Here is a 27645-nt window from a genome sequence, read left to right on the forward strand (position 1 = left end):
TCGCGGTCGGAAACTTACGGCTGCTCCTTTGTTCTGGCGCGGATGGCAATTATCCGAAGGGCCGAAAACATCCTATCGATGCACGTGCTACAAATTCGCGAGCTAGACAATCAAGCATTAATGCCGGGCTAACGCGTTTCACGTTGTTTGTAGTTCACCAGATATCCACAAAAGTCAGTAGCGATAAGGAGTGGGAAAAGCACTGGCATCGCTTCGAATAAGGAGAGGTTTGCAAGATTCATTACAGTATTCCAGTATCCTAACGAAAATCAAGCGAGAATAGGCACAAATTGAGTTCAACCTACTGCTTGTTGGTTCCTCCTTCGCTAAGTCAAAGCACCCACTTATGGGCACCCCCCCCTTTTGGGCACCCTAGTTTTGGTGGGGCTACACCAAAACCTACTACTTTATACTATATATATAACTAGCTCTATTTTATATATAAAATATAAAAAAAATTAATTTATATACATAATTAACTAAATCTTTATATTATTATATTTATAATAATATATATTAGCTTATTATTACGTAATTATATTAAATATATAAGATTTAAAAAATACATAGTTAAGAAGTAATATTTAAAATATAAATTACGTAAGAACTATTATATCTTTTAAGCTAAAACTATAATATATTTAAATTATATATAGAAATTATATATAAATAGCTTTTTTATATTTTTATAATATTTTATAGCTTAGTAATAATAAGCTAAAAGTTTCTCATACTAAATTTTATATAGGGAAATTTAAAACTAAATATATTATATAATAATATAATAAAACTAAAATATAAAGTATATGTTTAATAAAAGTTAGTTTAAATAATATTAATATAGCTTTTATTTCTTTTTTAAATTATAATTATAAAAGTTATTTAAGTTTTTAAATTGTTAGTATTACTTAGTAATTTATATATAAACACTAACATTTTTAAAACTTTAACTTTAACTTTATAAAACTACTTATTTAAGTAGTATTACGTAATATAGTATTTTTTTATGAGAAATATAAATAAGTTTCTACTTGAATATAAAATATTAAATTTTATTATTGAGAAGCCGATTTATTAGACCCATAGTGAAAAGTAGTACTATTGGTGTAAATGGGGTGCCCAAAAGGGGGGGGTGCCCATAAGTGGGTGCTTTGACTTACCAAGGGTCTCGAGGCATTCTATACATCTTGACAACTATAGAAATTAGTATGGAAATGCCTCGTTTCTTAAGGAACACATTCATGTCATTGTTGTTCTAAGATCGTTTTGCGCCAGCAAGTCTCGTGATAGGCACAGAGCGTTCGCGTCGTCACCTATATGTAGATACTTCTCTAAATAGATTAAGAATCGCTCAGGATGGGTGTTCAGAAATACGGCATGACCCCTGGATGATTCTGTTAAAGCTAGGGACTTTGTTTCACTAAATCTAGTCCTGAATCCGTTTAATCCATGTGAATATGAATCCTGACATGAAGCAATTCCATGCGATCAGATCTATTTCCTATGAGCCAAAGAGTTACATGATCAGGATGTGTGAACCTGAAATTATGTACTTATCGAACTCGTATGCCCAAAATCTACTCATCAGTAATTCTTTTGCCGGAACAGCCCGTACAGAATCGTTGATGAGTCTAGCAGTCTTACCACGAGGCAGTCAACAATCAAGATTGAAGCACCGCCCGTGATACATGTCATGTCATGGATATAGGCTGTGTGGCAAACTCTGCTGATTCACATCGGACTCACCCTGCAAAACAACATAGGTGCTGCTTGCATTCAAAACTGAGTTTGCTGAATCACATCAGCAGATCATGATCTTAGTGAAAGGTAATGGATCGACGCCGTTTGACTGATGAATCTACATGATGACCAATTATACACATTCACTGGAGCAAGTCTGATCCTAGCCGCTTCCAATTTGCAGCTAAGTGTATATAAGTTGCAGACCTGACTAGACATTATTGACTCTCTCAAGCTTCATATTCTCTGAAGCTGCATGTGAGATCGCAAGGACAAAGAATTAGTCAGTCAGGAATGCCCAAGATCAATGAAATCTGATCTCAAGCCGCACGTCTCACAATTCCATCGAAGTCAGATACAAGATTTACATCAAGCACCCATACTCAGAATAAAGGATGTGCCACAAATACTACTTCACTGGCGAGTCCGAATGCATGCACTTGGGTGTCTGCTTTCGAGACGAACAATGCCAACGTGTCAGGGATGGAGCAAGACCATGCCCACGAAACACCTGGGTTCACCAGTGGATGAACCGCGTCCTCCCGGTCGAGGGCTTTTGTCGCGATTGCCGCGGAGAAGGACTGGAAGGAAATGATGTCGTTGAGAGACCAGAGCAAGGTCATAGACAGCGGCAAAGACGACGGGAACAACGAGGGGAGGAGCCTGAGCTGTCTGATGAAATGGAAGGAGTTTGAGGAAGTGGAAATACACTAGCGATGGTAGCTGTAATGCTGAGGCTGTCGGAATTTACTTCTAGTGTTGCTCAACAAGGCAGGTACGGCGAGCTGAATATCCAAGACAGAGTAATAGCGTCTCGTCATAACTTTCGGAGATGGCGAGTGATCTCTTTTGAGCTATTCACCTGCGTGAGAGGGTGAGGTTTAGGAAGGCGCTTATTAGCCATCATACGTCGGCTGCACGCCGAGACATTGAAGTGCCATTGGCGAGGCTTCAGCTGGGCGGAACGCCGTCGGCGTAGCTACCTTGCGGCGTGACACGCTGGGGCTGGAAGTGCGGCGTAGGGATCCCGATTGGGTGTAACGGCGAACTCGGCCGGATCTTACTCCGGATCCTCGATGTTGCATTGTTCCTCAAGTCGGGGATCTTGACTTTGGAAGTATATGGATACTCCAGGTAAGGCCAGGTCTTGGCGGCATCCGAGACATATCGTAACCGTTCATATCTCCGAAGTCTCAGGCCATCGGGATTGATGCCACCGGAGCATGAGATTGTGCGACGATGTCGTGACCATCATCGTATTGAGGTAGGACGTCCTGGATTCGATAGAGCCCGATAGTATGTGATGTGATCCGGAACCCGAGTCACGAGTGTTCTAAGGCTACTCGCGGTTCATGACGGCGTTTTCGAGTGATCGTCGTGAAAGGAAGGTGAGGAAACCACGCCACCAGCTGTTTGTCTTGGCAAAAGTGATCTCGCAGCAGTAAAGCGGTAGTGCTGAAGAACCCTGGCATAGATGGGAGCCAAGCATTTGTAGGTTCTTGGAATGCCGGTGGTTCCTGGCTGGGGTCGTCGAGTGTGGCAGGTCGGTAGAGGCGGGGAGGCTAGAACTGGTTCTGCAGAGGATGCCACCATTCTTTGGCAAGAAATCGTGACTGCGGTTCCAAGGACATGCCTAAACTGCCTTCCAGAAGGCCACTAGCTTTGAACCTTCCCAGTCTGTCCGGTTCAGAGCCGTACCTTGATGGTCACCTCCCCCTTTCAGCAAGCGATGCCATCGTGGGAATTTTGGTGGTGGAGGTTGGGCGGTAGCCTAACGCATGGCCCAACGGCGAGCACACTGGCAGTGTGTTGTGTGACATGACTATTTCGGTCAAGGCTGCTGTTGTAGCCCTCAAGCTATTGAATGACTGCAGCAGTGGTCAGTGCTGCGTAGCCTGTGGGTGTGTCCGAGTGCCTGTGTTGTCAATAGCTGTAAAGCACTTGTGGCCCATCAATTGCTGGGTAGGACGAAAGTCAATGTCGGTGCTCCGTAGACAAGCATCAGAAGGAAGAGCTTTTGATCCATCACCCCACATCAGACAAGATCTCGGCAGCGGCCCCGAGCCTAGGTAGGATACTGCTGTTCTGCCGCCGCGAGACTCGAGGGTAACAAGGGTGGTGGAAATGAAAGGCTTGAGACTCCGTTGTAGTACAGGAATTACTTGAGTTGATGTAGCGCCTGAATCTCTCGTGATTTGTGCTGTTGCCTTTGATCCCGTCTTGGCTAGCCTGCAGGACAGTACAAGTCTGGAAGGACGTTGGAAGAGCGGAGTGCTAGCTGAGTTCCAGGGTCAAGAAGGTTTACGCGGATGGGATTTCGTAGCATGGAACGGCAAAACAACCAACTTGGGCACGCCGCACTGGAGAAGGTTGTGACGGTAGGATGACGGTTGTGTAAGTTAAGCTTGATCACGAATGGAGATCATGGGGCTGGAATCTGGAATACTCAAGAGCTTGCCCCCCGCTTCTTACTTTACTGAATCGTGCGAAGCTTCAGAGTCCTGGCTGACAGGAAAGAGAGGCAAAGGCCAGAGGTGACATTCGGGGAGTTGCCATCCCACCATCTCCGCTCCGAAAGGGCAGGGGAATTGGATCATGTCAGCATCGCTAAAGCAGGAGGGCCCACTACCTTATCACGTTATCGGTGCCATGGGAAGACGCTCGGATCATAGGCTGCACCTACTACGGCTCGAGCCCCCACTTGCCGGCGGGAATTTCGGAGAGGCCCGCCTTGAGGTGGAAAAGCGGGTATCTTCAGAGTACGTACTCCGATACGTATACTGCCCGCAGCATGTGATTCACGGGGCTCCTACCGCTTCTAAGTACCAAGGTATCTTGTCTCTTGCCGCCCGGGATTCCTCTCTCTTTTTCCACCTCATAATGTCGCCGATCTACGGATACACTTATTCAATTTTGGTAGCAATTATTCAATGTTTGAGATATCTTGCCGAGCCACAAAATCATGTGGCGTTTCCCGCTACCAAGGATGCGGGGTTCCACGACTCGTGAAGGCTTGGACTCAGATGTCTCGGCCAACCCTATTCTGAGCTCTTCTTCGAACAAAGGTGCGGGTGGCTGCTGACGGCGTACATGTGTTCCTCCTTTCAGGGATCTTGATCAGGAACCAGGGGTCTCCAACGAGCGATGTCCAGTCAGAAGCCTAGAACACACGCAGCGAACACTTCACTTGCTCGTCCAAGTATGGACGCGCTGATATGCGCTGATAATTGCGTGAAGGTCCAAAATCTCTGGCATGGACCTGGGGGAAGCCCAGCACAGGCCAGCCTCTGCCGAGATGTGCTGTAGACCAACCAGCTTATCTCAACATCCCAGGAGACCCTCCTCCGATCTAAAGAGGATCAGAGCTCTCAAGAGCAAGAGAGCTTTCCTTGCGTGAGAAAGCTGCGGCCTTCGTTGCGTGCTTAATCAAGTTCGGGAGCTCTAGATCGGGAGTGAGGGGCTACGATGAGCTGCTTCAAGGATCTTCTGTTGTGGGTTGTCTTCCCCTCCTATCCAGAGTCTCCACAGGAGCTCTGATCCTTGACATTAACGTCTATTTCATTTGGCTCCCTGGCTCTGTTGGCATTTTGCATGCATTAAACAAGAATATGCGTCCAAGTCAACTCACCGCAATCAGGATAGGGCACAACAGCGTGCCCCATGTCCATGCAACAGACAGCGGCGCGTACATTGCTGGCTTTTTGCAGCTGGCCTCTGAGAGCCATGGTAGTAGACGCGGAGGTCTACATGAATTCCGCCTCGGAAATGCTCTCCGACGGGCCACATACAACTACCTTAGCTGCGGGCTGCTTGGTCTGAGCCTGGCGCCAACATATCCGCCCTCGGCCGCCACATGCGATCCACCGTCGTGCAACGGACACTTCGCTCTAGAATCAACGATAGAAATGCAGCAATTCACTCATCGGTGGCACTTATCACGACTAATTCGCCATTTGCTACCTATCCTCCATCATCCTCTCCTGGGGTGCATTTTGGCAGCCCCCAATTCCCCCAGAACTTATCATCCCACCCCGATCGCCGACTGTCACGCTCCACGGTCAACTGCCGGATTAGGAAGGCGAGATATCTCACCTGGGGTAACATCGCCTTGACGCACGAGGATCAACCTTCCTTCGACGAACCACAGCTTCACTATGGCCTGCGATATCGTCTGCCACCCCGGACCCCCGATGCATCCATTTGAAGCTCAAGCCCTGTTTAGGGATGGAGATGGGGAGCAACAATGAAGGTGGTCCAAGTCTCCAAGATCTCATAGGTTGGAACTTTTGGGGTTGAGTGGGCGCTGAGGCCATCAACATCACCAACACCGACATTTACAACCTGCAAAGCGACCTCATACGCATCAGCTGCCATTAATTCGGGTCCATAGACTTTTTATCTAGCATCAGGACAGAAAAGACGTCGTTTCTCGACCATCCTACAGGGGCCAGGCGCAAGAGCCCGGGAATCCACCGCATCCTGAATTTATGCATAAAAAAGCCTTGGCACTGCCGTTCCGAGGACCGTGCCGGTCTTAGGACTGGACGTTGAGGTATATTGCTAATGGCCATTAGTATTCGACAACTCGATTTCATTGGTGGCTCTTGGCTCGGACAACTCTCGCCTTGTACTGCGCGAAGAATGGGACTGGAAGACCACTCCAATGGGCCGTCCAAATGCCGATGTTGTCACCGCTGCATTTCCGTCCAACAGCGGCGCCCACAACAGCTGTTTGTCGAGCCTCTATCCGCTTCTCTCCCGTGCCCGCGGGACGCGTATCTCCACTATGCGATATTGATCCTCGAAATGTTCGCTTCTTGTCTTGTAAGTCCTGGTATCGTTCAAAGCTTACTGGTTGTACCTAACCAGGTGACGACAGAGGGCTTGAGATGCCTGCAAAAGCTGTCGAACGCCCAATCTTAAAGTCACTTGCGACCATCTGATAGCTTTGTTGCATTGCCAAGCCGGTCTAGCATGCCTCCTCTCTCACCCAGCTTGCTGCATCACCAATATCGCCGTCAATCAACTTCCTATTTTTGATTTTGTCGCACAAGCTTCTGAGATGGCTGCTTTATGTCGCCACATGGCGCCATTGGTACTCTCCTTCCCCTTTCCGCGGACCATGTCGTCTTATCGACTTGGGTTCACTTGCTGTACAACCGCCAGCGTAACTTTTGGCGACATATCCAAGTTTGACAGGTTCATCCCGACTTGGACCCTGCGGCGATGGCTGTTTTCCGAGCAAGGGTCCGAATCATGTACGTACTGCTTCTCGAAGGGCGCCCCGGAACTCTGTCTGCAAGCAGTGATGCACCATCGAGGGCCTGGATGAGCCAGCCACTTACATGACATGCAACGGACGAACATCGAGCCTCACTCGATTTCAATGACGAGGAGGAAATCTATATAACGGCTTTCAACAACCCACGATATTCGGTCTCTTTTCACTCCTCACCCCTCATCCTCTCCTACAATCCCAACTCCAACTCCTGCATCTCGGTCTATCGACAATCACAATGGTCGGTTTCAAGCAACTCGCGCTGCTCGCAGCTGCTACCTGCGGCTTCGCTGCTCCCACTCTCAAGGAGAGAGCTGCCGAGACCATGGTCCAGACCCGGGCTGAGAACAGCTACATCATCACCCTCAAGAGCTCCGTCGGCTCCCAGGGACTCACCTCTCACTTGAGCTGGGTCAACGATGTTCACTCCCGCAGCCTCGACAAGCGCCAGTTCACCGGCGCCGAGCGCACCTACTCCTTCAACTCCTTCCAGGGATACTCTGGCAAGTTCGACGATGCCACCATTGAGGCTATCAAGGCCAGCCCTGAGGTAAGATTCAAAGCTCCGGTGCATTGAAAGAGCCCACTCTGACACTACGAATAGGTCGCTGCCGTTGAGCGTGACGAGATCTACACTCTGAGCGCCCTTGTCACCCAGACTGGTGCTCCCTGGGGTCTCGGAACCATTTCCCACAAGACCTCCGGCTCTACCTCGTACATCTACGACAGCGCCGGCGGCACTGGCACCTTCGCCTACGTCGTCGACTCGGGCATCAACACCGCCCACACCAACTTCGGCGGCCGCGCCTCGCTCGGCTACAACGCCGCCGGCGGTGCCCACACCGACACCCTCGGCCACGGCACCCACGTTGCTGGCACCATTGGCTCCACCACCTACGGTGTCGCCAAGCTCACCTCCCTGATCTCCGTCAAGGTCTTTGTCGGCAACTCCGCCTCCACCTCGGTCATTCTCGACGGATACAACTGGGCCGTCAACGACATCACCACCAAGGGCCGCGCCGGCAAGTCCGTCATCAACATGTCCCTCGGCGGCCCCGCTTCCACCGCCTGGACCACCGCCATCAACGCCGCCTACAACTCCGGCGTCACCACCGTCGTCGCCGCCGGTAACGAGGCCCAGAACGCCGCCAACGTCTCCCCCGCCAACGCTGCCAACGCCATCACCGTCGGTGCCATCACCAGCACCTGGGCCATTGCTTCCTACTCCAACTACGGAACTTCCCTGGACATCTTCGCCCCCGGCAGCTCCATCCTGTCCACTTGGTACACCTCCACCACCGCCACCAACACCATCTCCGGTACCTCCATGGCCTCCCCCCACGTCGCCGGCCTCGTCAACTACCTCCAGTCCGTCGAGGGCCTCAGCACCCCCGCCTCCATCGTTGCCCGCATCAAGGCCCTTGGTACCTCTGGCAAGATCACCGGTACCCTCAACAGCTCCCCCAACCTGGTTGCCTACAACGGCAACGGCGCGTAAGCGGTTCCTCGTCAAGAACCGGCAAATTTCGTCAAACCGACCGAAAGCCAGCCGCGGAGGGCGAGAAGACGTTCCGCCCTTTCCGACGGCCAAGAGCGTTTCGCAGCTCGCTCACCTTTGTACATGAAGGAGTTGGGATTCCCTCATCAGAGATGAGCGGGGGAGCGCTGTTTCTTACGATAGAATGAGGATGTTTATAAGACTTCGCTGCCTTGGGTTTTGGACCTTGGCTCTCCCATTTTTGAGATTTGTAGGTGTCATTTTGGGCATATATAGTTGATAGGACAATAAAGAAGATGCATCTGAAAGTAACTTTCCAAGTTGGCATTGTGATTTGAAGCCGAATGTACATCAATTAAGGTCATCACTGCAAGGGTGATCACTGATCAGAGCGACAAGCTTCGTCGTCTAGACTCACACCTCTTGGCGAACGGGATCCTTACTCAATGGGGTATTAATATCAATTGCATCTGACCCGCCCGCCACAGCCTGGACTCTGGAGAATCGCGATCCTTGACCGGCATTTCTTCCCTGTAATCTCGTATTCTGAGTCTTGGCAGTTGTCATCTCTTTTGCAGTGTACCTAACGCTCTATGGTAGGATGTCATGCGAATGAGTAGCTGGGTCAAGTGGTGGAGATGCAATGCGACGACTTTAATATCATCCGGGGAGGGCGCTGGGTAAGGGTTCTCGCGGGGAAATAAGGATCGTCTCCCCCAGGTTCAAGGACTCGGGGTACCCTGGGGGCTGGTACTGTGCCCCGACTCCCACTCTCCTACCATACTCCGCGCCGATCAGCAGAGCATACATGACAGGACCAAATATTCGGGCCCCTTTGACAGACGGAGTCATTCAGCAAATCATCAGGCTTCGTGGCTTGGCGTGGGTTGAGTTGATTTGCTTGATGAATTGAGGTTTTGCGTGCGCACATAATTGCAGCTGGGGATGTGCCTTTTTGAACACTTAATTTGCCTTTTTCTCATTGAAAGCGATTATCTCAGAACGAGATTTAACGTAAAACCATCTGGTTCCTCAGAAGCAAGTTGGTGTTAATTTCGTTCCTCTTGTGGAGATCAACTCCGCCACATATGGGACCATGTCGACTCATGTGTAAGTGGGATAGCCCACAATAATAAGTTGTCCGGGACCACATGTGTCTTAATGTACCCAAAAGACTCATACTCATATCAGAAAATAAACCCCGGTGTATCAGCCTTCATTGCGAGAATACTTGGAAACGATTTTCAGTCCTACGTTGTCCCCATACTCCCCCAATGTCCCCGGCCGCCTTAACTCCGTCAGATGTCATCCGACATCAGCCTCTGACAGAATGACCTTGAAACAAAACCTTCTTATATTGACAACATCTGCGCAGGCTAGTGATGCTATGTTTGTTGTGAAAGTGACCTTCCTTCGTGAGTGACGAATTGAAACAAGAGCTAAAACTGCAATGCACCGGAGACTATTAAACTTGCGGATGCGATTCTTCTTATCAGTGTCTTTAGTGGTTCTGGTGAAAAATCAACACGGATGACTTCTATGCTGCCAGGATTCGAATAGAATTCAGGTATATCAATATGTGGTAGCTTACTATCAGACTGTCAGTTTTACAAATCGTGATTACAGTCTTTGGATGACTGGCTTGAAGTGAGAATACGCGTAACGGGAGTAGGCATGTCGCTAAAGATTTCTGCCGCTCCGGTTCCCTGTCACACATACATTAGCTGACTGACTCAAACACGTCCTCCAACCCACCTCGCAAAGGGTTTCTGCCGATCAAGCTATGTTCATATTATCTTGCCAGGAATACCAACAAGCATGTCGGTACCGCGGAGTTGGGCCCGTTGACACCGTACTGAGCTCACGCAACTCAGAAAGGAAGTTTGATCCAGCCTCCACTGCGATTGCAGTTCCAAGATGAAGGCACTCGATCTGGCTCAAGTTTTCTCCAGACGGCCATTAGTTCGAAGGAGTGCCACCTGAATACGTAGGAGAGAAAGCAGACGAAGTTGGCTCTCATTTTCTTGTTGTACATACATGTACGAAGCCGTGTCCGTGATCTTTGGACACTACCACAAACAGTAGCCGTCAAGCACGAATAGCGCCTGCGGTCTGATCACTCAGCAGCACTCTTAATCTTGCATTCTCTGTGGACCTGATGATTTGAGGCATTGTTTGCTCTGGCGGACAGCCCCGGTAGCCAGGACTTTAAGTTTCGGACAACACGAGTCAATGTGAGAAGGAAGACTCTACTAAACCATGTCAGCAGATTCATATGCGCTGGTGAGCCAGGCTGCTCGCTATGGAGCGAATGTGAGATGAGGACTATTCGGCAAACCCGATCGATTACCAAACGCCGCAACCATCAACAACAGAGCTGTTGGCGAAGGTTAAATAGAGGCGGTTCGCGCTGTTGCTGAACTTGAATCTCACTGTAGCCTACCATCATCCCTAGAAACAAGAGCCTCACTTCAAGTCACTCATTCAAATAATCGTCACCATGCTCTTCCAGCCTTCTCAAGTCTTTGTTCTTGCCCTCGGGCTTCTGTCTGCCACTGCCACCGCCGCGCCTACTGAGGTGGTGGAGCCTCGTGCTGAGGTCCTCGACATCGGTGCTTGCTACAGCTCCAAGTTCACTTGCGCCTTCCAGGGATGTCTTGCTGGATACACTTGCTCTCAGCACACCGGAGGTACTGACTACTGCTGCGTCAAGTGGGGCTGTAAGTGATTGTGTCTCTAAATCTAATCAAACAAACATGCTAACAGGGAGTAGAAACTACTCGCTCTACCTTGCAAATAGCTGTCACTTTCCATCGATCACCTAATCTGTTCGGCTTTGGACGCGGTCCGGATTCGATTCCAACGATAGGATGGGAATAGTTGTCTATGATTGTTTCATCTACTCAGATTTGACAGAATAATTTTACACTTCATCACCAAAGCATCGGCGTCATAAACCAAGATCGCAACCGCAAGCAAATTTGACCCATTCTATCTTAACTTTGATGTCATTTTGCCATTCTGTGGTTTGATACACACACCTATGCGTAACTTCCCATCGAATTACTTAAGGTCTTGCAATATCTCTGCCCGCTATCCAGATGAACAACCAGCTTATTGAGATCATGATCTTCCTCCTCCAGCTCCTCGTCCAGCCTAGACTTCCAGAACGCCAAGCCAACCACGCGCTCATCCCCGTCCACTCCTGCTTACCACCAATGATGCCGTCGTGGCGGCCTAGGTAGGCCAAGAGTGCTCTCTGCTTGTAGTTGAAAGGAACAGGATCGGCATTCGAGTTGAGAATGGCCGTGAGATACTCGCCTTTTTGCAAAGCTACCTCAGCCAGAGTGGGTAACGACTCGCCCTCAATATCAGCGGCGTCGCCGAGCGCGTAAACATCGCTCATTGGACTTCCATCTGGATGTAAGACGCGAAGATACTTGTCAGTCAAGATGCGAGGCAGACCGCTCTCTGGCTTTTTGACAGGCAGCTTCTCAACCAAGGTGCTTGCCTTATTGCCCGTAGCCCAAATCAGCAGTCCGTACGGCAAACGCCCGTCCTCCTTCGTGAAGATCGCATCGGCTTCAACACTCTGAATGTGTGACCCGGTCTTGATCTTGACATGCTTCCCTTGCAACGAACTCGTAGCGTATTCGCTCAAGTTTGCGTCAAAAGTGGACAAAATCTTGGGCGCGACGTCGTGAATGGTGATGGTCACCTTACCATCGAGGTGAGGAAACAGAAAACGCATATCTTCGAACCAAAGGTCCCATAGCTCGGCGGCAGCCTCAATACCGATAGCTCCGCCGCCGACAATTCGAATGTTGAGATAGTCTAGCTGATCTTGTTCGCTTGTCGTTGGAAGAGACGCCTTATCGAGCATTTGGAGAATGCGCTGCTGGATCAAGCGGGCATCATTGGTTGTCTTCAGAAAAAGAGCGTGCTCTTTCGCGCCCGGTGTGCCGAAGTCCTGAGTACCGCATCCAGGCGCTATGCAAATCTTGTCGTACCTCACTTCAAAGGTAGTCGGGGCTTCACCTGCGGTGGGTGCATCGGTCTTGCATCGGACTATCCGCTTTTCAAAGTCGATGTCTTCCGCAAAAGCCTTGTAATAGTCCATTTCCGTCCTGTGCTTCCGCCTAACCGGCTCTTCCGCAAGACGGAAGTTGAATAGCCCGCATGCCGCGCTGGCCAGCAAGGGAGTGTACTGGATTGTTCGAATTGGCGAAATGACCTTGATATCGTATTTCGCTAGGTCGACTTTTTGAGTGAGGGTGAACCCACCCCAGCCGGTACCAATGACGACGAGGACTGGTTTTGACATGTTGAACTGTGATGCTCTATCCACAGGTCTGAACTGCAGCGCTGCTTCTCCGCGCAATGTGATCTTTGACCGACTTCTTATGGTTTTCTCAATCCTTGCTTCACTTAGAACGAAATTATTAACCTTACGTCACGGGTCCCAAACTATCAGCGTGCGGCATGGCAGTTGCGCTTTCGTGGGCTCTTCGGGCAGGGAACGTCATCGATTTTCGGAGACCAAGGAATGTAGCATCGCCTGGCTGGGGGGAAGCTCGGAGGTTTGACACCTTGGTTCGGCAAGATATGACTGGCTGGAGCTGGCTGCCGTAGCTTGGTCCGAACCTAGACAGATGCCGGGAGATCTCCGCGTTCCACCCGGGCCCACTTCTTCGGCTGGATTGGTCCGGTCGATGATGGACGGGGTCCAGGGTTCGTCTAGAAGCCGACTTTCACAGACATATTGTTGCATGGGCTGCTTGAAGGTTTGTCGAGATTGCGGGGAAGCTTTCTTGTCAGCTTGGCAAATTTTCCGGTTAGGCGTCTTTAATGGTGGTGATTTGATGATTGAGAAAACTTGCTACAGTCAAGTCGAGGCTGTACAATGTCCCTGTTTGTAGACCTTCTCCTTGCGGACGGGATTATCGGATGTATGAATCCAGCTTTTCTAAGCCATGCAACGCAGCACATTCCCACGTTGGATCACAACAGGGTCACGGCAACATGTTAGTCTGCAGGAAAAAGCACAATTTGCTTGTTGATAGCACTGCGCTGAAGGTGCGTGAAACAACGTCCTTCGGTCCGTTTTGCTAAAGATGAAGGCAACAGGCTAACGTTACTAGCGTTGAAAAAATCTACATTGTACCTGTTGTTTTCGTCATATCTGTTCTTTATATGCTGCTAGTACAATAATAATGTTGAATCCAAGCTAAGCGAAGTGAGGAAGCAACTCGCTGGCACTAAACACAGCCGATAGTTTCTCTATGTAAGTCGGCTTGAGAATATTGTCGGCATGCAGGTCATCTTGTGTCCAAAGAGCATGAAGTAACTTCTTAATAGAATGAAGTTCGCGATCAGGAAGAGTCTTCTCCGCGTTGGAAACCAGATTCAAGATGCGAAGCCTTTCCTCGTCGGTACGCGCTTCACATCCGAATATGAGAAGAGGCAACGGTCTCTCACAGGTGCCCATCAAAGGGAGGAGCTGTAGTCCTCGTTCGACCAAGGCAGCTACGCCAGAATCCTCTCGCTCGCCTTGGTCGGTAGTGCGACTTAGGTACACCAGCGTTGAAAGTCGATATACTTCAGACTTCGCGGCGATCCTCTCCGACTTCAGATCCGCGAGGCTGTACGATGCTGTTACCCGCAAGCTCTCGATTTCCGCTTTGAGTGTTCTGATCTTGCATCGATACTCCTGTGTGTGGGTCTCGGGATTGTCGGATGGTAGGATTTCCGCAACAACCTCGGAGAGAAGACCCAACGGCTGGAAGAATCGCTTACTTTCCAACGGCGCTTGGCCCATGATCATCGAAAGCTCAACACGGGCTTTCTTCCTCATCTCTGGCGAAGTGAACGGCCTTGTGTCGCAAATTACCTGACTTGGTAGCAGCGCTTTGGGTTTCCTCCAATGGCGAAGGCTGAATCGAGCTAATATCTCATGATATGATACCCACTCCAGCAACATGGGAGCGTCTGAGACCCTCCAAAATTTCTCAAGCGAGACACTTTCGATGAGAGTTCGCGAAGAACGTAGATAGCAAAGCCAATGGTTTGTTGAATGCGAGCTCTTTTGGGTCTGTAAGAATAGTGAGTGAGAATATTCCAGAATTCCTTTTGCAACATAACAGCATATGATCTTCACAGACCTTCTGTATAGGTTAGGTAGAATACAAGAGAATCATATCATACCTCAAACATGCAAAGAACCATCCCAGCTGCTACGTGCTGAACAGCCTTGTGGGCAGACATGCCTTCAGCAGCTGACAGAGACAGAGCACGCAAGGCCGATAGTTTCAGCTCCTCGGCACGAAATACCGGTCCGTACCGATACTGTGCTGAAAAGGCAAGCAACGCGTGCTGCAAGGCTTTGCCAGCATGGGAGATTTCCGATAGGGCAATCCGAAGCAATACTTCTCCTAGGGGTTGACTACTGAAACTTGAAAGATTCGGTCTCAGGGTCTCTCGAACTGGAAAAAAGAGTGAGCCACCGTCAGGCATGCTGCTCTGAGAGGGAGGTCTGATATCTTATGCTTACAGAAACGGAAAAGGCTTTGGTCGGTGGCATTTGATCCGGACGAGGACCATGGCAGTGGATACTTCATGATGGGACGTATCATGCGCCTAGCAATAAGGAAGTTGTGTACTTCGATGTCCCATGAGGTCGCATTGATCATATGTAATCGACCTGAAGTATTATTGACCCGAGGGAATAATGCGGCTCGGCTGATAAGTGACCTCTTGCCATCAGTAGCCCTTGGCCAGGACAATCGAAGCCCGTAGCCCTGGCATTTGCGGTTGGATTTGATGCAGTTCGTACAGCGTGGAAACCGGCGGTCACAACTGACTTTGCGATCTGCCGAAACCGTCAATACTCAGAGTGCCTACTAATCAGAGCTCTCTGCATAATATGAGCGAACAATGAAGGGAAATGCGTCCAGACAGTTCATTTTGGTGCTCAGGACCAATCGAGTTTAGCGTACCTATGCAAGTTCCACAGCGCTTCTTCGACGATGCTACGGCAGCCGCATTCCTTGAGTTTGTCATGTTTTTCGTATCGTCGAGAGAATGAGGTGATCCCGAATCGAGAAGGGGAATATGATCACAGACTCATTCGCAAAAAGTTGCTTGCTGACTGGTTTCTAGGTAGATCATTCAGAAAGGACGAAGCTGACCACTGTTCGCTTTTGATTTCTAAGCGGGCGAGACGGCGTTGTCTCAGGGGTCGAAGATGCACGCCATCTTAGCGCAATTCACCAGGGTAGACGCTAGGAAACTTCCGACTGACGATTTTACTGGGCAACTTTTTGCGAAGGATGCTCACCCTAGCGTATCAACAGACTAGCCAATTAAATTTGCATGGGGAACATAAGCACCGAAGAGTGTGGGCATCTTTTTGCGAGACGCAATGGTAGCAGTTCTCCTAGCGTCACTGTGCATGCGATTGCTTACTCATGCGATCTAGAATTCGATGATGATCAGAGAAATTCCCTCCACGTTTCGGGCGGGTGCGCATCTTTCATTACCAGATGTGCAATGACTGTGGAAACCTTCGCCTTCACGAGCGTCAGCAACTCCCAATGATGTGGCGCCGGGTTGGAGTAACCCTCTGATAGCGTCCAGGGTAATGTGGAAAGCGTCCCTCCAGCCTGCATAATCTCGTTGGAAGTTGCACTCGTTTTGGGCAAGGCCCAATCACATTACTCATTCCATGCTCGAACTCGGGAGGGGCACGGAAACCGAACATACGAGATTGAAGAGGATACGTGTGTATATAAACTGCCATGATGCCTCTGTGCTTCTTATCATTTGGGCTCATCACATCAACTACGCCAGCAGATTCAGCATTCAACCTCGACAGCTAGTAAAACCAATTTCTCTACCACATCACGTTGGAAGCTTACCATACACACTCAGAGATGCCTTCCTATCTCATCACAGGAGTCAACCGCGGCATTGGCGTACGTCAGCCCTTGAGCTTTCCTTGACTTTTGTGTTTGAAGAGATGGAACTGACCAGAATGACAGTGGGGATTCCTCAAGAAATTATCCGAGGACGCCAATAATACCGTGATTGGCAGCGTTCGCGATAAGGCTGCTGTCGAGAAAAAGATTGCCGAGGAGCTCGGAGACCGTCCCAATATTCACATCGTGGAATTCGAGCTAGTCGACTACGAAAGCATCAAGGTTTGCAAATTCTAATTGGCACAAAACACTGAAGCCTTGGTCTCGGAAGCTGATGTAGCTTGCATAGAAATCGGTTCCGGAAGTCTCCAAGATCACCGGAGGCAAACTTGACTACCTCATTGCCAACGCAGCATATGTCTCGCCTATCTCGACCTGGCTCCCTATTGGAAAGCAGTACGTCTTTCGTAGAGGCATAGTATAATCCCCAGTGATCAATCATTAACTGACATTGGACTTCTTTCAGAGCTGAAAAGCCGGAAGAGCTTGAAGAAGATCTATTGAAGAGTTTCAAGATCAATGTCGTTGGCAATGTCCACCTATTTAGCCTCTTCTTGCCGTTGATACTCAAGGGAGATGTCAAGAAAGTCATTGCCATCAGCTCCGGTATGGCCGATCATGAGATGGTTAACCAGTACCGCCTCGAAGTCAGCGCCCCCTACTCCATCAGCAAGACAGGCGTGAACATGGCCGTGAGCAAGTTCCACGCCCAGTATGCCCAAGACGGAGTCCTTTTCATGAGCATCTGCCCCGGAATTGTGGACACTGGACACAACCAGAAGCGTAAGCCCCTCTGACCATGGTGGACTATGACAGTTTTAGTCCCGAAACTAACCATCATTTGTTTCAGTAAGCGAAGTGCACCAGGAGTACTTTCTGAAGACCGGTGCCATTTTCAACGAGTATGCGCCCGGTGTTGCGCTCGCTACTCCGGAGGACTCTGTCAATGATGTTCTCAAGGTCATCTACGATTCTAGTCTTGAGAACGGTAGAGGTGGCGAGTTCATCTCTCACTTGGGCACCAAGAGATGGTTGGAGGCCGGCGCAGGAAGCGTTGCTCTTTGAAGGACACATGAATTCATTGTGCTCAACGGTCCAGAATTGAGACGTATGATTGTCGAATGTTTGCAGTCAGTCGGGTAGAGAACCATCACTCGTTGCTTCCCAATACCGAAGACCTCCAATATTCGACTCTTTACTAGTTCAGGACCTATGGAATAATCCTAGAATGGCAATCAGAGAGGTGTGGAAAGTAAAGCCATGGCCCGTGATTCATACTTGTGATTGTAGTGGAGGCAATTGATTAGACAGGTACACCTTTGGGGAAAGAGCTCACTTACTAACTCATGGCCACTCTTTTTGAAATCGAGTATTGTTTTAGGCGACAATCACATCAGCTAGATCACGATTGTCGAAGTACAGCGCTCGTCATACAGCCCTTGTCATCGTGAGAACTCATTACACGTGCATGCAGGTTACTCAGCTTACTGAAACATCAGCTGACCTGCGGTACAGGTCAGCCTGGACTACATATCACGCACACATGCTTCTTGAGGCACCTTACTGGATGAGTCTGCTTGCCCACGATGATATAATCAAGAAAGGTAACTTAATTCAACTGAGCGTGCAATCAGTCTGTTCCTCTTATAATCGCTGATTTTACCTAAGACTACACAGAGGACAAGCAACTCATACCACATTGCCACGAGGGGAACTACCAATACTTCTCGTTCTTAACTTCTACATGACACTGACACCTAGATATCTCAATGCTGATAAACTATCTTATGATGCACAGGGGCTCCGTTGTGATCATTATCACTGCATATGATCTGCTGTCTCACGATGCTGACGACCTGCAGTGTCCAAGTACACATCTGCTGTCAAGACTCAAGCGGTAATATCAAGTACCTGGTACTTCTTCCGACACCATACCAGCCTTACCAGGTCATAGACATTCTTCTTTAGATTGAAATTAATTGTCTGAATTCAACGAACTAAGGTAATACCAGTCGAATGATTTGTACTGTTGTGTTCCAGGTCACAACCGAGACATGGACTGCTCTGAATACGGCGTGGGGGCTCATATTGCCATAAACAAAGACAACATGATAATTTCAATAAGTAAGGCCATATCCCTTAGCTAAGTTGCTTATGTTCACCATCAAACTCAGAACCTACTTGCATCACGTTGGATTCATTTCCAGTCTTCACGGGTTAAGCTCTGTCAACCACTCTGTTGAAGCGCGAGTGCGGCGTGCCACCAAGCGCACATTGCGAGATTGTCGGCCAGATCAGATGCGAATTTAACTGAAGACATATGATACGTTTGGAAGAGTAGGGAGAAGTTTGCGGAGAACTTGATTGGAAGCCTATATTAACCCTTTGAAAACTTCAAGATGCATTGCGCTGCTGATAATACTTGGTCGTACGGCTCGAACTGCGCTGCGGCTGGTAAACCTTGCCTTTGCGAGACGGGCACTTGCGCTGTTTGAACATTCAACTCAGCTTGAAGGACGAGGAAAACAGAGGGAAAATGGCTATGGCTTTGACTTGACACCAACATAATTTGCTCTGGACAGGCTGTTTCTAGTGTTATCCTCGAATTAGGGTTATCGTGTAAAGCCAGAAAACGCGAATCGCTCCTTGTCCACTCGCTTCCCATCTAGTGTGAGAATAAGTCTATGCCTATCCATCAACAAATCTCAGTCAAGTAGATATGGCGCATTTGCCTCACGAATTGATGGCGACGTTGGAATGTGCTAATCCATCATGCTGGAAATCCAATTTGCAAATTCAGAATTGGAAATCTCACGAAAGGGGTTTTCCCTTCACGTTGTCCCTTACTCATACAAGGACATTTACAGTCGAGTATCTGATTGGAATTGTTCACACTTACTTACTAAAACAATCTTGAAAACAAAATCTTGAGATCCGCAACAAGTAGATAGTGCTATCCTCCAATGGGATCATTCAGAAGATAAGCATTCTCACCGTTGGGCATTTCGTGTTGTTTGAGAGCTGAGACCCAAGCTCCAAGCCTCTGGACCCTGACTTCAACTGTGGGGGCCCATAGCGGACAAGTCCCCTGTTTCCCCACAATGTTACTTGGCTAAAGTGCTGCCGCCAGCCCGCAGTCTTGGGCAGATCACCCGCCGCTATGAGATCATCTGGGCCGAGTGACTAATGACCCACAAATGAGTAGAAAAGTCTGAATCCAAAGCGATGCCAGTTGGGCGATAGGAACTGATCTCGTCGAGAACCTGATCTCCAGGGCGTCCATCGTGCTTGGTTGACCCTTTTGAGCGGCCAGGCCAATGTCTTCTGTGATATTTGTACTTGCGAGTCAAGTATTGCGCTAATAGATTTGGTGGTTAAGGGGGAAGTTAAGGTTTGCTTCCCAGCTCGTCGAATTAACCTGCCAATCCAACTGTAACTCCAAAGAAGCTGACCTACTTTATCATGCATTACATCAAAACATATAGCATTCAGATTTCCGTCGGCAACGACAACACCCCTGATCATAATTAAACTTAAATAAGGCTCACAGAAGGCACATATTTTACTGACATTTCATTGTGAGGCGAAACCGCCAAAGTCGTACCGCTGAACTTGCCGCTGGCGAGAACAAGGCGGATCTTGGCGTCCCCGTGCGGGCCAAAAGTGGATTGAAAGACGTAACAAGAACTGCTGAATTTTCGCCCGCCGTCCCATTCTCTAGGCGGAGGTTCCGGATCCAGTAATGCCTTTTCTTTTTTATCGTGTCAGAAAATCTTGAGCCGAATGTCATTCACGCCTTGGTCGGCTCAGACGGCGCGGAATGAACCCGCGTGAGTCAATCCAAAGTTGCCGAAGGTGAGAGGAACCGGAATGTCGTCTTCTTGAAAACATTCTTCCCTCAAACATATGCCGACGAGAACCGTTCCCGAACAACTCAGAATCCGGGGCCCCTCAAAGTTAACCGCTGCAGGAACAAGCCATTTCTCCACCGATCCAAGTTGCGTGTTAATGTTGGCCTGTTGATTTCGATCGAGTCTATTCGAACGCTCCACCGAGCCTGACTGGTTCCACCTTCTCCGCGGTTCAGCAAGTCGAATTGTGAGGGAATCGCGATCGAGGCCAGGATCTCCCACCACTCGGTTCCTACTTACCGAGTCTTACCCCGGATTGCGCAATACAGAAATCATGGGGAACGAGGCTGAAGCAATGAGAGCGCCTGTCGATCCTGAGCGTCAAGATTTGCCCAGCCATCAAGGATCAAAAGGCCATGAGCAAGATCCCATTGCGCCACCTGCGTTCTCGACGGGCTCGGGCGGCATCATCGAGAAGGAAGAAGGCGAATTGATCAACTTCAAGACATTACATTGGCTGTAGGCTTCTTCTACAGCAAGATTTACCTAGAGATATGCTGACGTTGGTACAGGCAAGGAGGCATCGTCCTCGTCGCAGAGACAGTCTCTCTAGGAATTCTATCGCTTCCGTCCGTCCTTGCAACCGTTGGACTGGTCCCCGGAGTCATTCTCATCTGCGTAATCAGCGCTCTTGCGACCTACTCTGGTCTTCTCCTCGCCGACTTCCGGAAACAGTACCCCTTCGTCCAGCACTTCGGCGATGCGGTCGAGTTAATTGGAAGGCCCATTGGTATGGGTGGCATCTTCCGAGAGGTCTTCGGATGGGCCCAGACTATTCTGCAGGTTTTCCTCATGGGAGGTCACATTCTCATGTGGACTATTTGCATGAATACTCTCACGAATAGTACAACATGTACCGTCGTCTGGGCTGCTGTTGGAATGCTGGTGTTCTGGGTCTTCAACGTTCCTAGGACCTTGAAGTGGACGAGCTGGATGTCAGCAACTTGTGAGTCATCAATTAATTGCCATGAATGGTTGCTAACTTCCGCAAGCCTGCGTATCTATCGTGGTGGCTGTTCTAATCACGGTCATTGACGTTGCCATCGAGAAGCCCATTGGAAGTGGGTCGATTGACGTCTTCAAGTCCCTCGGCTTTTCTCCCGCTTTTCTGGCTGTCACCAACATTGCAGGTGCATTCTGTGAGTAATCCACACAATGAAAAGATCAGAAACCATACGGACTTCTGCTCACAAAATCCCCTTCTAGCAAGCCATTCGATCTTTTTCAGCGTTATCGCCGAATTCAAGAACCCCGACGATTGGCCAAAAGCACTTGCCTTCCTTCAGATCACGGATACAACCCTCTATATTATCGCTGCCGTCATTATCTACGTTTACGTGGGCCCCGATGTTCCCTCGCCGGCTTTATCTGCAGCAGGTAGCGCAACTATCAGGAAAGCGATTTGGGGCGTTGCTATTCCCACGATTGCCATCGCTGCCGTTATTTACGCCCACGTTGCTTCTCAGTACGTGTTCACACGTATCTTTGGTAACACTAAGCATGTTGTCAGAAGAACCCGAGTATCGACAATCTCTTGGCTTCTCATCACTCTGGGTATCTGGGGAATTGGCATGGTGATATCTGAATCCATCCCCGTCTTCAACAATCTACTGGGGCTGGTCTCTGCTGCCTTTGCCAGTTGGTTCTCCTTTGGACTGCCAGGTATTTTCTGGCTCTGGATGCACAACGGTAACTGGTTCTCGACCTGGCAGCAGAAATGCCGGTTCGCGGGGTCTTCGCTACTTTTGCTTGTGGGAATCCTGCTTTGTGTTCTTGGATTGTGGGTCTCTATTGAGTCCATCGCGAAGGGTGGATCTTCCGCGAAACCTTGGACATGCGCCAGCAACGCCGCAGAGTGAGGTACCTACCATCTTAGTTGGGGACATTGATATACGTAGTCGAGTCCTGTGTATTACTATAATGCGACATCTCTATCATTCAAGTCACGGTGCAAGGGTCTTCTAATGAACCATAACTAAATTTATGGTTGTGTGTTTTCGACCTAACGTCATGGCTGGTCGGTATCTTGAGTTGGTGACTGCACGGAAGTTGACTGTGGCCGACTGCCTCAGACGTGTTTTTTGGACCTAATTTATTACTTTACTAGCACGAGCAAGGGGCAATACAGTCGTCCAATATTACTTCGGCAGAAAGTCTGCGATACGCACGGTGAAACGGGAATGGGCGGGGAATAAGTTCTCCAGCTCTCGGACCAGGTTGCCTGGCACCCACGCACCCCGGCACGCCTGGGTAATTTTATTACAAGCATTGCAAGCCGTGTCTAAGTCATGACTGGCAATGGGTTTCCTTTTTCAAGCCCAGCTTACTGCTAAGTTGGCAAATCGCATGCAGTGCAAACATCTATTCCAGACTTTTTGACGCAGGCCTTGCAGCACCTCAGAGGCGTGATACACTTGCTGCAAGCTAGGGTGCGCCTGGTTGGTAAGCACCTCGTCGTACAGAGACAATGTTCACATCCCTTGCAGCATGTCATCTCACTTAAATTCAGCACGAAGAAAGTGTGTTTGTGGATTAAATTGTTTGAAATTCTTGTTGGTATCTATGTGACAGACTACACATTATTTGCAAGAACAAGCCCCTCCTGTTAAAATAAATCATGACTTCATCGAGGTGCGCGCGTGTATGGGCAGCCCCGTATAAACAAGAAGTTCGGTCACATATGTGCAGAGTTCCACCCTCCAGCGGCCCCCAGCGGCTATTTTTTGTTGTCCTTTCGGAATTGCACGAGGCAAATTTACAGAAGGAGAGCGAAGATGGCGGCAGCCAAGCCGGCACCGGAGAAGGTCATCAGCGCAGCGCCGGCAGTGACAACGGTGGTGGCGGTGGGAGAAGCACCGCGGGTGCCGTTGGTGTGGGCAGTAACGGAAGCGGTGGCAGTAGCGGCGGTGACGGCCTTGGTGGCGGTTCCGACACCCTTGTTGTCGTTGCCGGTGCCGGTGCCGGAGGAGCTGCCGGAAGATCCGGAGGAACCCTTGCCGCCGGTAGCGCAGGTGCTGAGCTTGTCCTGCATCTCCTGGAAGATACCATCGAAGTGAGTGATTTCATCGCCACCCTTGCCACCGGCAGGGAACTTGGTGGAGATGGAGGTCATCAAAGTGTGGACGTTTCCGCCTGGAAGATGTTAGCGGCGTGGTCTTGGAACCCTGCGCCATGAAAGCGACTTACCAATCTGAGCAACCCAGGAAAGAGTGCTGTCGCAGATACCTGCCTGGGCGAACGAAGGAACCTTGTCGCTCAGGTCAACAAGAAGCTTGTCGCCAGCGGCGTTGAGCTCGTCAGAGAGGGGCTGGAAGGCGATGGCCTCATCCATGGTCAGAGCCAACATGGCAACCGCGTTGTAAGTGGCAGTGCGGATGGTGGTGAGCATGGTGGAAGAGGCATCCTCGAGGTCCTTGCCATCACCGCCAGCGTAGGCGCAGATCGAACCATCAAGACTCTGGATGCCATTGAGGACGGTGGTCATGATGGTGTTGACCTGGCTGAGCTCACGCGCGCAGAGCTCGGGGGTAGGGGTCGCAATGACGCCAGCGGCGAGGAAGACGATGGGAGTGGTGAACTTCATTCTGATGGTTGTTGGAATGAGAGTAATCAAAGAGTGACTGGTAGCGAGTGATGTTGGAGAGGACGAGGAAGCAGGCTTTTGAAGGCGGGTGGCTGTTTTGATGCAGTTGACTGATGATCTAGACATGGGAGATCGACAGTCCATGTGCAGTGTTTATATATCCATGCCAACTTGGCCATCCCAGAGTTGTAGATCGCTCTGACTTTCTTCTCAACCCCCTGAGTTACCCCAGATAATCTTAGGCGCGAGATAGAAACTCACGTGTGTGGGATAACGGGCGATGGCGGCTAAGATTTCTCAAACAACGCCGGCGCAATTGCTATTTTTTCCGATTGTCTTCCTTTCCCTCCCTCTAGCCTTGTGCTCGGACAAGCATAGGATCTGACCATGATCGATTTTTGGTGCGCGGCAAATGATCAGCGGCGGGTGGTGAGGGCGCCACGCGCACGCTAGATCAAGCCGTTTCTTTTTATGCGGACATGGCGCGAACCTGGGGGGATTAATCAGGAACGCGCCACATCCTGTGCACCCCAAACCGAGTCATATTTCGAGAAATTGGAGGGGACTTTTCTTTCTAAGCACTAGTCTACATGCATGTCTAGCAGTAATAAACTCTTCTGCGCAGGCTTCCAAGTCTAGTTGCTCGCGGGCGAACACAGGCGTTGTGACTGACCGCGTGCGGCTTGGCAGCTGTCTCGCCGAACGGCTCAGAAGGATCACAATGGCTGATTCAGACAGGCTTTCAGCTGGCGCAAAGACCTGATGGATTGGCCTTAATCAGCATGCCACAGATCAGAGTGCTTGGCTTCGCGTTGTTCTAGACCTTGTCTCGAGGCTCGCTCAGACTGTTATGATTGTCCTGGCTGCATTCATGGCAAACAACCTCAAACACAGTCAGGATAAGCGCGTTGTAGTAGCTTCCATTTCAACTTCGGCCCATTCTGGAAACTTCATTGCGGAAGAGCTGTGCACATCTTCGTTGCCCTGCTCGTGACTCAATTAGTGCAATTGTGCACAGAACTTCAGCCGCTCCCGCAACTCGCCCACCTCATTGTTTCCAAACAAGAAACCGTAGGGCCGGCATATGAGAGGTCGGTTGTGAAGTATAGCATCATGGCGCTGCCTTGCGGCTGAGGTTGGTTTCGGTGTTTCCCGCTGTGGCTAACCACCCGCTTTTGCAACGTGCAGATGGAGTTGAAAAGCTGGAGGCTTGAGAAGCTTTTGGCACGGACAGAATTTGAGGGCTGATAGTGTATTGGCCGTCCGAAGAAGCCAATTCAGCCTCGTGAAACTGGACTCACGGATCATTCCTCCTGCGTTCTGTCAGCTCCACTCGGACAAGCAGCTCGTCCGGCAAATGTGTCTGGTTCCAACAGCCGAAGCTTTGCGCTCGAGCCCATCGTAGACCACGGCGAGACCCCCTCTGAACATGTAATTTCGGAGAGAAGAATAGTATTACGCCAAGTAGAGGCCGTAGATCATTCTAAGTGCTAAGTGCAACATGGCCCTCATGTTTTCTTCTTTCCTCTGTTGCAGCCAGCTTGTTACCACCCCCCAAGACCATGCAGGTCTCGGTGTGCAATATAAGTCAGAGGAAGTGCCGTGGATCTTTGCAGACAAATTTTGTTGCAACTTCTGAAGATCTCCCCGTCTTTTTCAGTTCTGCCGCGATTTGATGTTATCAACTTCTCATTTATCAGGATATCTAACAATCATACACGTTCGTTTTAAACGCTTCCATGTCTTCTAGGAAACTGCAAGTCTTTCCCATCCACCTCAGGTAGGACTTTGCTCAAAGGTGACGGATAAGGTCCTTCAGCCCAGACTATGTTCTTGATTTCGGCAGAGTACTATATATGCCGCACATCATTATTGGTAAGTCAAGCTAAGCAGTAGGTGAGGTATAGGAACTGGCGCTGGACGGCACATAGAGACAGAGAAGCAGTGATGCAACATACTGATATGTGTCTTCAGATACCTCAGGTAACGGCCAAGATGTTGACTCACACCAAATAGAATAGCTCAGGTGTTCCTGCCAGGTCGGCCTCGGAGATCCGGGATAAAGCCACTATCTATTAGTACCTTAGTACTCAGAAAACTGAGGAGACGTTGACCATAGACGCATCTTCCATAGTGGACATTTCTTTCTTCATCACACCTCGACTCAGCGTCATGGAGCTCGGGCATTCATTCGATCACTTTTTGGATTCTTGAAAAACGTGAGGACCTCAGCACCGCTCTAGGACTTCCAGATATGGAACGGTGAAAGCTTCTAGTCACTTCTTGGTGATGCATTGATGTACATGAGACCTCTGTGTGATTAACACAGTACATTTCCACCTACTTACCTCAACTATAGCTAGAAATTCCCATTCTCAGCTTTAATTGAACTCAAAATAGAGAATACTAATCCTTGAATGGTGTATCCGAGGGATGCGTGAATTTACTAAAGGTCATTCGAGGGGCTAGCAATAAGTTACGACGAATGAGAACCAAGTCGTCTGATGTATGGCCAGATGTATCGCATCGCGGGGTATATTGTGAGAAGACAGCCGAGGATATCATTGGTCGTGTTTAGTAATCCGTCTCGGCTGGTACTTTCCTCCCAGTCTGAATTCTTCCATATATCCATGTGAGAAAGTATTAGATGTGGAACTACAAAAGAAACTCAACCGACCTGACTACCTGAGGTATCCCCTGTGTCTGAGCTCATATCTCAAATACAGCCTCAGCTTCCTACGTTCGAAGCCTTACATCTTCCAACCTGTGCAAACATCTTCCCGAGACCCCAAACATATCGACGATCAAACTTTACAGAATCGTCGAAGAAGACTCGCCAACCATGTCTCAACCAGTCTATCAGATAGTAGTAACTGCTGATGAGGACAAAACCACAGCCTCGAAGCGACGTGCTATCTACCTCCGTCCATTTCTCCTCTTCTGGCTCAATTCCCTTGTCTTCGAACTTGCAATGCTCATAGTCAGCATCGCTGCCTTTTCAGGATGGCGCAGTATGTTCCCTAAGTTCATGTGGACCATCGTGTTTTGCCCTCTGGGCATGGGAGGCGCCATGGGAGGCCTCATCAACGCCTTCATTGTCGATCGCATCTACGGAAAGCGAGCAGTCCATTTCATCGCAATCCTGAGCGTCCTGGTTCTAGGAGCGTGTAACAACCTATGTTATAACTTGGATCTCGTGTTCGGATGGTTTGGTGCTCAGGACCATTTCTGGTGGTGGCACTGGCGGTATCTGGGGGTTTGGTTTGTTGGGTACTTCAACGGCAGGATGATGTTCACGGATGAAGGACAAAAGTCACTTGCTGATTTGGGTGTTTAAAACTCGAGTGGATTTGAGAGATCGTTTGTTATTTATGTGTTGTCTTGTTCACGAAAGATCTAAGACAGGTGTTATCTTTCATATAGCCACAACTATTCAAAGAGAGTTGGTTATTGCGGAATAATATACATCCAAAGGACTTTTATGAACACACTTGATATACCTAGGTACATGTGGGAGTGCACGTTCAATTCATTCCATCACTAACCTATCTTGTCTACTGGGATCAGAGTCCAAGATACAGAATTTGCGCAAGAAATCCGAGAATCAAACCTAAGTAGCGATAGTAATGTGCAATTTGTTTTAGCCATATGGTATCTTT

The 27645-nt window shown here is 49.3% G+C and overlaps 10 protein-coding genes across 10 annotated transcripts; 6 read left to right on the top strand and 4 right to left on the bottom strand.

Annotated features, from left to right (window-relative positions):
- Nucleotides 1-2123: 2123 nt before the first annotated feature.
- CCOS01_06509 (uncharacterized protein) lies at nt 2124-2363 on the bottom strand (the record flags this gene model as incomplete). Its single annotated transcript, XM_060454677.1, has 1 exon — nt 2124-2363. One exon carries the CDS (start codon nt 2361-2363, stop codon nt 2124-2126), a length of 240 nt encoding a protein of 79 aa, XP_060314377.1.
- A 4439-nt stretch (nt 2364-6802) lies between these two features.
- On the top strand, nt 6803-7072 carry CCOS01_06510 (uncharacterized protein; the record flags this gene model as incomplete). Its single annotated transcript, XM_060454678.1, has 1 exon — nt 6803-7072. The coding sequence occupies one exon, from the start codon at nt 6803-6805 to the stop codon at nt 7070-7072; it is 270 nt and encodes an 89-aa protein (XP_060314378.1).
- A 184-nt stretch (nt 7073-7256) lies between these two features.
- On the top strand, nt 7257-8516 carry CCOS01_06511 (subtilase; the record flags this gene model as incomplete). Its single annotated transcript, XM_060454679.1, has 2 exons — nt 7257-7568; nt 7623-8516. The coding sequence occupies 2 exons, from the start codon at nt 7257-7259 to the stop codon at nt 8514-8516; spliced, it is 1206 nt and encodes a 401-aa protein (XP_060314379.1).
- A 2500-nt stretch (nt 8517-11016) lies between these two features.
- Nucleotides 11017-11396, top strand: CCOS01_06512 (uncharacterized protein; the record flags this gene model as incomplete). Its single annotated transcript, XM_060454680.1, has 2 exons — nt 11017-11236; nt 11317-11396. The coding sequence occupies 2 exons, from the start codon at nt 11017-11019 to the stop codon at nt 11394-11396; spliced, it is 300 nt and encodes a 99-aa protein (XP_060314380.1).
- A 187-nt stretch (nt 11397-11583) lies between these two features.
- On the bottom strand, nt 11584-12840 carry CCOS01_06513 (uncharacterized protein; the record flags this gene model as incomplete). The annotated part of the gene is made up of 1 exon (XM_060454681.1): nt 11584-12840. The coding sequence occupies one exon, from the start codon at nt 12838-12840 to the stop codon at nt 11584-11586; it is 1257 nt and encodes a 418-aa protein (XP_060314381.1).
- A 903-nt stretch (nt 12841-13743) lies between these two features.
- CCOS01_06514 (uncharacterized protein) lies at nt 13744-14370 on the bottom strand (the record flags this gene model as incomplete). Its single annotated transcript, XM_060454682.1, has 1 exon — nt 13744-14370. The coding sequence occupies one exon, from the start codon at nt 14368-14370 to the stop codon at nt 13744-13746; it is 627 nt and encodes a 208-aa protein (XP_060314382.1).
- Nucleotides 14371-16447: 2077 nt separating this feature from the next.
- On the top strand, nt 16448-17557 carry CCOS01_06515 (short-chain dehydrogenase; the record flags this gene model as incomplete). The annotated part of the gene is made up of 5 exons (XM_060454683.1): nt 16448-16489; nt 16556-16714; nt 16782-16888; nt 16959-17275; nt 17343-17557. The coding sequence occupies 5 exons, from the start codon at nt 16448-16450 to the stop codon at nt 17555-17557; spliced, it is 840 nt and encodes a 279-aa protein (XP_060314383.1).
- A 3120-nt stretch (nt 17558-20677) lies between these two features.
- On the top strand, nt 20678-22262 carry CCOS01_06516 (transmembrane amino acid transporter; the record flags this gene model as incomplete). Its single annotated transcript, XM_060454684.1, has 4 exons — nt 20678-20862; nt 20916-21349; nt 21396-21542; nt 21610-22262. 4 exons carry the CDS (start codon nt 20678-20680, stop codon nt 22260-22262), a joined length of 1419 nt encoding a protein of 472 aa, XP_060314384.1.
- An 896-nt stretch (nt 22263-23158) lies between these two features.
- On the bottom strand, nt 23159-23986 carry CCOS01_06517 (uncharacterized protein; the record flags this gene model as incomplete). The annotated part of the gene is made up of 2 exons (XM_060454685.1): nt 23159-23535; nt 23590-23986. 2 exons carry the CDS (start codon nt 23984-23986, stop codon nt 23159-23161), a joined length of 774 nt encoding a protein of 257 aa, XP_060314385.1.
- Nucleotides 23987-26828: 2842 nt separating this feature from the next.
- On the top strand, nt 26829-27323 carry CCOS01_06518 (uncharacterized protein; the record flags this gene model as incomplete). The annotated part of the gene is made up of 1 exon (XM_060454686.1): nt 26829-27323. One exon carries the CDS (start codon nt 26829-26831, stop codon nt 27321-27323), a length of 495 nt encoding a protein of 164 aa, XP_060314386.1.
- Between the last annotated feature and the right edge of the window lie 322 nt (nt 27324-27645).

The sequence above is a fragment of the Colletotrichum costaricense genome, assembly GCF_030867565.1.
Source record: "Colletotrichum costaricense strain IMI 309622 chromosome Unknown Scaffold_6.1, whole genome shotgun sequence".
In the NCBI taxonomy this organism is placed as follows: Eukaryota; Fungi; Ascomycota; class Sordariomycetes; order Glomerellales; family Glomerellaceae; genus Colletotrichum; species Colletotrichum costaricense.